Source organism: Urocampus carinirostris, chromosome 9 (assembly GCF_059441175.1).
Source record: "Urocampus carinirostris isolate Australia breed hairy pipefish chromosome 9, RoL_Ucar_1.0, whole genome shotgun sequence".
Taxonomy (NCBI): domain Eukaryota; kingdom Metazoa; phylum Chordata; class Actinopteri; order Syngnathiformes; family Syngnathidae; genus Urocampus; species Urocampus carinirostris.
In genome coordinates, this window is record NC_142357.1 from 16924948 (window position 1) to 16937403 (window position 12456).

The 12456-nt window shown below is 40.6% G+C and overlaps 1 protein-coding gene across 1 annotated transcript; it reads left to right on the forward strand.

Moving 5' to 3' along the window:
- Positions 1-216: 216 nt before the first annotated feature.
- prss23 (serine protease 23) lies at positions 217-8319 on the forward strand. The gene is made up of 2 exons (XM_088344014.1): positions 217-482; positions 6339-8319. Exon 2 carries the CDS (start codon positions 6357-6359, stop codon positions 7452-7454), a length of 1098 nt encoding a protein of 365 aa, XP_088200140.1. The 5' UTR covers positions 217-482; positions 6339-6356; the 3' UTR covers positions 7455-8319.
- The last annotated feature ends 4137 nt before the right edge of the window (positions 8320-12456 follow it).

Below are 12456 nucleotides of genomic sequence, written 5' to 3' on the forward strand. Positions count from 1 at the left end.
GATTATTTTAATCTAAAAAAAGTAGGTTATATAAAGCTTTTTTCCAGCTCCAGACTTTGTTGTTTTAAACCTCAACCCACGTCTCTGATCAATGTTTTCATCCACCTTTGCTAGAATGCACGACAAATTGAGTAAACACTTTGGCCTGGAAAGACTATTATATATCCTAGTGGGACTCTAGGACCCTGAGCAATCTGAACAGAAGCGCTCCTGAAGCTTACGAACTTCACACTTGAGTGCACGCCCCTGCTCGCACACGTGCGCGCGCGTGCAAAATCTGGAGCGTCTTTTGCTCTAAGCTTGTTGTAGCGCAGCATTCCGTACAGACACGCGGACTGGTGGGAGAAAGGGAAGCCAGTGAACGCCACACCGGGCTGCCCATACCGGGGGGCCGCCTGGAAGCACCCAAGAAGCTGCCTGCGCTCCACCAGTCGAATCAGTGACATGGACTGCAAAGCAGACGGCGCACCTCCTTAGAACAGGTAAGAATAATTATGACTCAAAACATGGTTTTCTATCTTATATGGCATAAGTCCCCAAACTTTTATTTCCCCTTTCTGATGACGGACCAGGGTCAGTTTGTAACAGAAAATGGTGACGATTGCAGGAGTAAATGTAAAAACAACATTGTTTCCAGAAAGCCACAATAAAATAACCCTTCTGGATTCTGCCCAAAACAAAAGTCAGAAAATAAATAAGACCACTTTTAATGAAACAAATAACCCAATAACCCTCTCTGGATTCCTTACAGAACAAAAGTTAAAAAAATAATAACTAAACCTCTGAAGTCCATGTAGCATACATTTTTGGTCGTTGAATTAGTTGCACCACCATTGGTATCGATGACTTGCAAAAAGGCAATACATTTTATGTCAATATCAAACTCTATTCTATCATTCTAAGCATCGTAAGTGACTAATGTATTGTCATTGTAACAAGTTAAATGCACAATACAATTAAGATTTTCTCTGGAGATAAAACCAAGTTATCCGTTCAACAAGCACTCCGCATCAACCCGTGTTCTTGAATACAACCAAAAACGAGCACTCAGACTTTAAAGCTGTCCGTAACTTCAAAATATTGTACTGGCTGACACCATTTTCTGGCTGGAATCATCTTTGCAGCTCCTTTTGTTGCATGTGAGAGTATGTGAAATTTTTAGATGCCCTCAACTTAACTCTTCCTTTTTCATCTCATTTTGCTGTTTGGGTTGACTTGTGAAACGGTTATTTTCTTACTTTCACCGGAGAATAAAATAAATCCGCCAGCACGCGCTTGACCTCCCCCCCAACAAATACAGTCCAACCGGCGATCTAATAAAAGTTTATTCGAGCGTGTACTTGAAATGCGCATACCTGCAAGCGCAACATGAGAAGCTTGACAGTGACTGCAATGATGACACAGGCCAGAAGATGGCGTCAGTGAGGAGAAAAGTCCTAACTTCTGTACAGCTACTGAATTTGATCGTATGCATTGAAAAACCCAAAATACAATATTGGGTAGCTCGGACATTTTATCAAGTTTGATAATTCATTACAATGAACACATAATAAAAAAATAGCAAGTAAAGAAAAATGTAGCCACTTGGGATGATGGACAAAAATGGCACCAAATCAACCCATTTCATTAGTAGTACTTTTTTCTTTTACCATTTTGTATAAACCATGATATTTTTGACATTTTCGTTTGGCGGGATGGATGAAGAAGCCTGATGGCCATGTGCCCCGTGGGCCATAGTTTGCCCACCCCTGGCATAGATGGAAAGTGCTACTGTCACGAATCAGACAGATTAGGACTACAATTGCGTCACATTAAGAAGGTTTATTTAGCGATGGGGGAAATGGAAGAGAGGGTCTTGGAGTAAAGAGAAATCTTGAAGTGGAGATTTTGGACTACCTTTAAGGAAGATGGCTTGAAACCTGTAACGAAGAGGAAACCGAGCAACAGGGTTGGTGTGGCAGGTCTTGGAGTGGGTAAACCACGATTCTGGAAGACCGGGGCAGATGGGAAGGGTCAAACAGGTCTAGGTTCAGGTTCAGAGTCAGAAGCGCAGACAAACAGGTTCCGGGAGTAGGCTTTGCAGACGATCTGACAAAGGTAGGCTGTGTAAGGCAGGGCTTTAAATACAGAGCTAGATTGGCAAGGAACTCAGAGCAGTTGGTGGTAAACGAGAACAGATCAGGGTGGAGTGATAGGAAGGTGATTGGTGCTGGTTACCGGTAGAGAGAATGCTCATGACAGCTAAATTCGTGACACATTGCCGAGCATGTGAAAAATGAGAATGAGAAAACATTTATTTCGATTTAAATCTCTATTTCTCCTTTTTTAAATCTTTGCCAGTTGACAGGGTCATCTTAACACCTCTAAAAGACTCAAAATTATAATCCAGCAGTATTTCATTGATCTTTTGTGGATTACATAATTGGAAAAGCCTGATAAACATAAATAGTTGTTCTGCGTCCATCCATGTTGAGTGGACGCACACGAATGAAGTGAAATATTGTTTATTATCAGCAACAGATGTGCAAAAAGAATGTCTCGAATTTTTTATTCCAAATGGGTTGTTCTTGGCACGTCACGAACACTGAACAGTAAGTGGAACAAGAGCTAAAGCCTTCGAGCAAATCTCCACTCTGCATTCCTTCATTTCCCCTGAATAAGATTTAACGTCCAATCTGACTCCGGAAAGATTTGATTTGGATTTTTGGTCTACATTCCTAACCCACCTTGCATACTTTTAGGATATTACTTGAGGCCTTTCATTTTTCTACAAGTGTAAACCAGAAAGGTCATCAGCGTGTGATTAGGCCACACCCATGCAAAGGAAATACTGTAATGTTCATCTTTTGTGTCTTAACCTGCCTTCTTCAATGCTGCCACACCTTGGCCCTATATAACACGAAAGCCTCAGGCCACTTCCACTTGAGCCGTGTCCCCCTCCTCAATCCGTCACGGAGGTTTCCCCTCTCGGATGTCTAAACTCGGGCTTTCGTTTGAGTTTTTTTTCCGCAGAAGCAGCTTGTTTTGAACTTACGCGACTCGCTCTTTGTGAATGCAAAAGTGCGTCTTTGCATGTTTTCCATGAAATCCTATTTGAGTCCGACAATCCTGCACACGGACAAGCGGATCATTGTTCTTTGGGTTTTTGGAGCCTTTCCGCTCGGTTGAGTTTATAGTTTGGGAACATTGTGCCGTGGCCTATAAAATCACCCCAGGCTTTTTTGCAGGTAAACCATCAGTGAGAGAAAAGGTTGCTTTTTTTAAAAATCAACGTTAAATACGTTGGAATGTTTAGGTACACATCCATTCAAAAATGTTTATATATATATATATATATATATATATATCTATATATATCTATATATATCTATATATATCTATATATATATATATATATATATATATATAACATCTCATCTCATTAGCCGCACCGCTTATCCTCAGTAGGGTCGCGGGGGTGCTGGAGTCCATCCCAGCAATCATCGGGCAGTGGGCAGGGGACACCCTGAACTGGTTGCCAGCCAATTATATATATATATATATATATATATATATATATATATATGAATTTTATTTTTATTTATTTTTTAAGCTTCGTCATGTCGCTTTAGTGTGGGGGGTTCATAGTTTGTGTCCTCAAGTAGTTTAAAATTCCTTTTCCCTATCCCTATCCCTGTGTTAACAATGCCCAACCGAGTTCAAAGAGCCTTTATATATATTTTGACACCGTGCCTATCTGCTATTCTCTTACTTTTATCATCAGTGTTCCGGCCACAGAGCACATTCTGCTGCAGGAAACTGGGCAGGGGGTATGGGAAACAGGAGCATAATTTCACACACGTGATCACCGTTTTCATTTATTCCTGGATGAAAATGGTGAAAGTAAGAAAAAGACAGTTTTAAATACAGTCCAAATGCCATCCTAAACCCCCAAAAAGATAAAAAAGTAATAGTTTATTCAAGGACCTTGACAGAGGTGCAAGGATGATGTCAGCCAGAGGAAGGTGCCAGCAAGTACAAAATTTAGAAGTTACAGACACTACCTTTAACTTGACATTATAACTTTTCTTATCATTTGTGGCCACCGTGGCTCACGATGTAACGCGTGTTATTCATTTTTGTAATAGTATTATTGTGCTTGAAATTTGGATTAACCTTCTCTTAGTGTTACCATGTTTTTGTTTTTCGAGAAAAATAACTAACACATTTAAAATGAGCATAACTGCCAGTAGAACATTTATGTTTTTGCTACATTCTAACCTTTTTCATGTTTTAGTAAAATAATTAAAATCTGTAAAACCATGCAGATTAATAAAAAAAATGTATGCCGTAGCTAGGAAAAAACCCCTGAACTTCCGCATGGCGGGGCTAAATGCTAGTCACCCAGCAGCTATGCCACTTGAATGAATGTTACAGTTACTCGGGGGACCAAAGGAAAAAAGCAAAGTTGACAAACAATGGCTTGCTATTCAAAAAAAAAAACTAAAAATTGGGCAATTTCCTGCAGCACAGAAGATAAAGTCTAATGATTGAAAAACACCGGTTTTGGCAACACCGATTTTGGTAGCTGTCAGAATTAAGCCTGTGAAGGAATTTTGAGGGTTCACTAAAGGACCGAGTGTAATATTTAGTGCCTCCTAGTGGTACAAAAAACTTTCATTCAGTAAGTAAAAAAAAAAAAACTGAATTGCACATTAGGCAAAAATATTATCATACCAATGATGATTTTAATAAAAAGTCGTTGATTGAGAAATTTGTATTTCTTTTACATAGTGGAATCCCTACCTAAGGTCGCCACCATGTCTGTCTGCTAAAATGCTGCTATGCTGTGCTCTGTGGCACTGGTTTTCGTTCACATTTGACAATACAGTTCCATTTAGTGGTCACATATTACACACTGGGGCTTTGAGAAAATTACCAACAGTGCGAACACCCTCCTTTCATTGCATATCCGTCAATATCAGATGAACAACAGTTTTATGTTTGTCAAGCCGTCATTCATGAGCAAACTTGATTGATGGATCTTCCATAAATCTGTCACTCAAAATTATTTTTTTCACTTGGTCACTAATGTTGCTAAAAAGTGTTGCGCATAGTTATAAATAAAAATTGCAGGGGCCAAAAGATGATGAATCTGATCTTTTTTGGGCCCTTAGTTGTTCAATTACATGTCCGACTCATAATGGTGCATTAAAATGTATGAATTTCTTACAGCTTGTCTTGTAAGTTTCGGGTGAACCCTAACCTGGTTATTTTATCTTAAATGCTTGTTTTACTAAAAATCGAAACCAAGAGAATGCATATTCTTGTTTAAACATTCACTGGATGCCAAAAAATGTGGAGCCCTTTTTAGTATGCCACAGAAGAAGTCTGTCTTATCTAAATAATGGGCAACTCAGCCTCACCAATGCACTAATGTGTGCCCCAATGGTCTTAACTGGTTAAAACCTCTAGAGCAGGGGTGGCGAACACGCGGCTCTCGAGCCGCATGCAGCTCTTGCCCAATAAGAATACGGCTCTTTGCCTCATGATATTTTCTATATACTGTGGCTCTTTGCCTCGTTTCATGTTTAGTTTTTTCACCTCTTAAAACACACTTGAATCCATCAGAGTTAATAACAAATAATAAATAATATTTTGAAATTAATTTGGCAGATTTGTTGTTTTTATGCTGCTCCGGACACATAACTGACTGCCAATCATCTGCGTAGTTTACGTCTAATGCCGGTCAGTGTGTCGTGTGGCTCTTTGACTCCCGCAGTTAAAAATTTCAGCTCTTTGTGTAAAACTTGTTCGCCACCCCTGCGCTAGAGTGCTTTTAGGTAGTAAGGCCGCCGAGCAAGGGCAAGTCACAAGAACCTAGCGGGTCAGCTCATGTCTCCTCATATGTAATCTAATTTAACAGTTTGATGTCAAAGAGTAGCAATCAGCACATTGGACACACCTGCACAAAACTTTAAAGGCCAAAGAATTTATTCAGTCAGGTATGTTGGCAAAAGTAAAAATTACTGCTAAGAAAATGAGTACTTAGTGGATGTGCAATGTTGTGCATATGCCGCAGTGAGGCGCCCAGGCAATGTTAAAGCGAATATGGGTTCTTACTAATTGTCCAATAGCGACGCCACGTTTTGCAGGATATACATACAGTATAATCAAATCATCAATGTGATGTGTATCAAGCTGATACATCTTAAGCGTTATATTTTATTATGAGATTATTATGAGTTTAGAAAAAGAGGGATCACAATTGAGTGTATGAAGACGGCTTGGGCCTCTTTTCAGTACTATTGTGCACACCAAATGCGAAGAGGAACTGATTGTTTTCCGTCTGTTAACAGTGTAGTTCCGGCAACAGCATGAAGGAGCAATGTGGCTCCCCCCTCCCAGCTCTTCTACTCTTCCTGTCTTTCCTTCTCCTCTCGGCCTCCCTGGACCCTCCCGGCTATCCACCGGTGCACCCTGCAGTCCCTGCCTTGGTCCCCCATCACCCAACCCCTCTGCTGCGCTCCCGCTTCAGTGCCCGCCCTCACCTGGACCTGATCACGCACTGCAACTCCAGTTGCTTCCAGAGACCGAGGGAGCGGACTCAAGACCTGGCATTTGAGACCCTCTACTGGGATGGTTCCCGCACACTGACAACTGTTGACGTGGAGGAGGACAGTGACGGAAGTCTGTTAGAGCCTGTGCCTGTTCGCAGGGGAAGGCGCCGACGCCTGCGCCGACAGATCTATGGCGCAGACGGTCGGTTCAACATCCAGGGCGACCACTTCCTGCTGGACTACCCGTTCTCTGCAGCCGTTCGGATCTCCACCGGCTGCACCGGCGTCCTGGTGTCCCGCTGGCACGTCCTGACTGCCGCCCACTGCCTCCATGACGGCAAGGATTACGTCAAGGGGGCGCGCAAGCTCCGGGTAGGCTTCCTCATTCCGCCGTCGAAGGCCTCTTCCCAGAAGTACCCGGCAGTGCGCTGGGTGCGTGTCAAGCGCACCCGGGTTCCCAAGGGTTGGATTATGGGCCCTCAGGAGCTCAGCATGGATTTCGACTATGCTCTCCTGGAGCTTCGCTGGCCACACCGGCGTCCGTTTATGCGGCTGGCCGTGGCGCCGGCCCCAGATGGCCTGGCAGGCCGCCGGATCCATTTCTCAGGTTTCGACAGCGACCGGCCCGGGGAGCTGGTCTACCGCTTTTGCCCGGTGGAGGAGGAATCCAGCGACCTCATCTACCAGCATTGCGACGCCCGGCCAGGGGCCAGCGGTTCAGGGGTGTATGGACGCGTGTGGGACAATTCCTTAGAACGCTGGGAGAGGAAAGTCATTGGGATCTTTTCAGGCCATCAATGGCTGGAGGTGGACGGCGAAAACCGCGATTACAACGTCGCCGTGCGGATTACTCCGCTTAAATTTGCCCAAATTTGTTACTGGCTCCATGGAAACACTTCCTGTTGGCGGGACTGACACCTTCTGACAGACAAAGAGGCTCATTTGTGAACAGTCCTTTAAAAAAATATGCATGTGTATACCAACTAACTCTCAATATGATTTATTTTAAACTGGGATAGAAAAATCTAAGAAACACTACACAACAGAGGGTAATCGCTCAAAGTAATATTGACAATCGGGCCTTGTTAAGTTTATACTTAAGTAGACAAGTCGACACTCAAAATAAGGAGAGAAGACAGAGGTAAGATCGTGCCTAAAAAAATCCAGCCTGACCAATTAACTTTATGTAAACAGTGCATAATAAACTGGCAATCTCCTTTGGAGGCGTCCAATTTTAAACTTATCAAGCCTGATTTTATGTATGTTAGCTTCCTAAATACAATCACAGAATCTGGATGAACTTCTGCTTGGTGCAATTTTTACTCATAAAGTATGAGCTGATGGAGTAAATTTCATATTTTTGCTCCGAGGTCCAAATTATTGCGACATTTCATCCTGAATGATTGAAAGATGGTCATATTGTGCCCAATGCCTTGTAAATATTGGAGTGGGATATTTAAAATAGATAGTTACTATTAAACAGTACTATGAGTGTAAAATAAATCAAATTATTGATAAAAAATAATTTATTCAGTGTATGAAAATGCTATGGATCTGAAAACCCATTCTAACGATGCAAAGCTTAAATGTATCGTTATGTTTCGCATTTATGTATATCACCACACGACCCGTTTCCCCCCATTGTACAGCTTTAGTGTGACTTTTTCCTTCATCAAAGACCAAAGTTCGTGTTTTTTTTGAACATCCAAGAGTTCAGAAGATTAATTTTATTTGTAGACAAATGCTTGATTTATTTTTAATAAAGAGATTTATGACTGCATTTCAGCTTGATTTTTACGCAGCCGAACAGGTTTAAATAGGTGCTCTTGCTCCCTCGTGCGGTCAAGACGAGACTTGCGGTTTGAAACGTCACAAGACGCTTTCCAATTCGGTTTTTTCAATGTTCAGTTTTACTCAAGTCTAAAAAAGAAAGGGTACCGTTTTAAAAGCTAAGTTAATGAGTGGAAGGTTAATGGGGAAGTTTTATTGACGAGGGTGTTTTTTAAAATTGAAACTTAAACTTCTCACAAATCACGTTTTGACTGCGCTCCTCTCCGTTTTACGTTTGCATTTTTAAATATTTGGAAAAAAATGTATCACTTAGTCTTGAAATCAACAGTAAAAACGGTACAATTGTCTATAGGGTAAACACTGTGAGATTTGACCACTAGATGTCATTACATTTTATATACCAACTTTAAATACTACAAAGCACAAGGAAGAATAGTAACTACAGAAACTCTGGGACCTTAGCCCTTTATCACAAGGAGTCTCTAAAGGTTGAACAGACCACACATTAGTATGCATTGGGATGTTGGCTGGTCCTTGAGCTACAAATGAAATGTTCACCTTTCATGAATTCATAATACTCCTTGTTTTCTTCTACCGTGGTTGTTGATTTCTCTGCTTCCTCCCACCCGATTGAAGGCAGACTCGTGACGTTGAACGTCGTGCAGGTTGAATGAATGTGTCACTACCGTTTACCCAGCGGTCTCATTCCAAAATAACTAATAGGTATCGGATTTAGGACCATATATGAAAGTGACCTGGGTGTGGTGTGAAAAAAGCGTATTTGTGCCGCTCTGTGTATTATTTGCCCTCATGTAGGTTTTAGATGAGGGGTTGGTGTCATAATAGTCTGTAGTTTGCAATAGTCTTTGATATGTGCAGCCCTTTGAGATTCTTTGTGATTAAGGGCTATACAAATGTACCGGTGTACCTGTCCCACCAAAGATCCACATTCATGCTGGACTGGATGATGAGGTTTTTATTAGTTTCTGCAGATGAAATGAGTCACAACATTAGCTTCTCTGCTGGCTTTGATCTCCACAAGGGGAATTAACATTTTAGTATAACAGAAACAAAACGAAAATAAATCCAAACAGCTTGACAACATCAATCACATTACTGTGCATGTTGAGAGATTCGTCAGCTGTGGTTATGTTTAAAATTAACTTTTTTTTGTGGAGCACCAAAAGATGTGTCTTACCGTTGGCAGCTCGCTCTGTAGACTGCCAAAAAAAACGCCTTCCGGTCACATGTCAAAAGCCAAAACAAACCCTAGCCCATACCAGCAGGTGGCACTGTTGGACTCATCATTGCAGGACACTTACCAAAAATTATACACATATTTCAGCAGGAATTTCAATAAAACAAAAGTTATTATTAAACCCATTACACAAATAAAGATGACTTGACTTAACCAATCAGATACAGGTCACATACGTTCAAAAAAATATCATTTCTCTGCAGTGTGAATCAACTCAAAGTGAAGAAATTCAATGAAGCGCACATATACAGCGGGAGCAACTGACTACTTTCGGTAGCCAAATGGATTGCCATCCAATTAGTTACGAGCATAAATGGGTGAACAAGATTCCAACTTACCTAAGCCACTATCCAACAAAAATCCTCCTTCTGCCTAGACCTTATGCATGTTTTTTGTTTAGTTTTTGAGGGTACCCTTAGCAAGAGGACAAAAAACATTGTCAGCTCCCTCTTGGTGAGCTTCATGTTTTGTAACAAATACACATTTTCTGACCTATGAGTATTTAAAAATAATATACTGGACTGTCTCAGAAAATTAGAATATTGTGATAAAGTTCTTTATTTTCTGTAATGCAATTAAAAAAACAAAAATGTCATACATTCTGGATTCATTACACATCAACTGAACTATTTCAAGCCTTTTATTATTTGAATATTGCTGATTTTGGCTTACAGCTGAAAAAAACTCAAAAATCATATCTCAAAATATTAGAATACTTCCTCAGACCAAGTAAAAAAATAATTTTATAACAGCAAAACTAAATCAAACATTTGAAAATGTCCATTGATGCACTCAGTACTTGGTTGAGAATCCTTTTGCACGGATTACTGCATCAATCCGGCGTGGCATGGAGGCAATCAGCCTGTGGCATTGCTGAGGTGTTATTGATGCCCAGGATGCTTCGATAGCGGCCTTCAGCTCATTTGCATTAGTAGGTCTGGTGTCTTTCATCTTCTTCTTAACTATACCCCACAAATTCTCGATGGGGTTCAGGTCAGGGGAATTAGCAGGCCAATCAAGGACAGTGATGCCATGGTCAGTGCACCAGTTACTGGTGGTTTTGGCACTGTGGGCAGGTGCCAGATCATGCTGGAAAATGAAATCCTCATCTCCATAGAGCTTTTCAGCAGATGGAAGCATGTAGTGCTCTAAAATCTCTTGGTACACAGTTGCATTTACTCTGGACTTGATGAAACACAGTGGACCAACACAAGCAGCTGACATGGCTCCCCAAACCATTGCTGACTGTGGGAACTTCACACTGGATTTCAAGCAACTTGGATTTTGCTCCTCTCCAGCCTTTCTCCAGACTCTGGCGCCTTGACTTCCAAATGAAATGCAAAACTTGCTTTCGTCTGAAAAGAGGACTTTGGACCACTCTGCAACTGTCCAGTGCTTCTTCTCCATAGCCCAAGTCAGACGCTTCTTCCGTTGTCTTGAGTTCAGAAGTGGCTTGACCATGGGAATACGGCTATTGTAGCCCATTTCCCGGACACGTCTGTGAACTGTGGCTTTTGATACCTGGACTCCAGCTTCAGCCCACTGTCTTTGAAGCTCCCCCAAATTCTGGAAGCGGCTCTTCTTCACAATTTTGTTAAGGCTGCGGTCATCTCTCTTGGTTGTGCAGCGTTTCCGGCCACATTTTTCCCTTCCAACAGACTTTTTGTGGATATGCTTTGAAACTGCACTCTGTGAACAGCCTGCTCTTTGAGAAATTTCTTTTGGTGTCTTACCCTCCTGATGGAGGGTATCAATGATGGTCCTCTGGACAGCAGTCAGATCAGATTGTGATTTAGATGACTGAACCAAGCTGAGTGTTTTTAAGGCTCAGGAAACCCTCGCAAGGTGTTTCGAGTTAATTAGATGATTCAGGTGATTAGTTGAATAGCCTACTTGTATACTTTTTCATGATATTCTAATATTTTGAGATAGGATTTTTGAGTTTTCTTAAGCTGTAAGCCAAATTCAGCAATATTAAAATAATAAAAGGCTTGAAATAGTTCAGTTGATGTGTAATGAATCCAGAATGTATGACATTTTTGTTTTTTTAATTGCATTACAGAAAATAAAGAACTTTATCACAATATTCTAATTTTCTGAGACAGTCCAGTAAATGATAAATTATTGTAATTACTAAAACAACTGCATGAAATGTTTTTTCACGCATATTTTCTGGAATTGCCCTGTGATATTAAATTTCTGGAGAAGTATTCAGACAGAGATAGAATTATTATTGGTTGGGAGTTGCGGTTGGACCCAGTGACTTACGTATTTGAAATTTTGCCAAAATAATTATCGACTGGTCAACATAAATATGTACAAGAGTTATGCTTCTGGTAACAAAGAAACCACAACCTCACATAAAACAATGGAGAGACAAATTAAATATACATTATGGAAAAAAAAATCACCGTAAGACTTCAACTGAAACTAGATAATTCGAGAAAAGAAGCAATTTTACTTGATGTCTAAACACCTCATCTTTTATTTATTTTATTATCAATTATTTTTGTTATTTATGGGAATGTCAATTGTATATATTTTTTGTTTATGTTGCTGTATGATAGGTAAACCAATCCTCTGTCAAATTGTGTGTGAGAAAAAAGTTAAAAAAAAAATACATTTTTAACCACTGGGCGTTAAGTCTTTTAACTGCAGATATTTTAACTGCAGAAATGTGCCTGAATACAGCAAACATTATCAAAAGGATTGCAAAACTAACCAAGTCAAGTTTATTTGTATAGCCCTTAATCACAGTATCAAAGGGCTGCACAGATCAGACTATTGAAAACTACAGACTATGACACCACCCCCTCATCTAAAACCTACATGAGGGCAAATAGTACACAAATATTGTCAACATAAAAT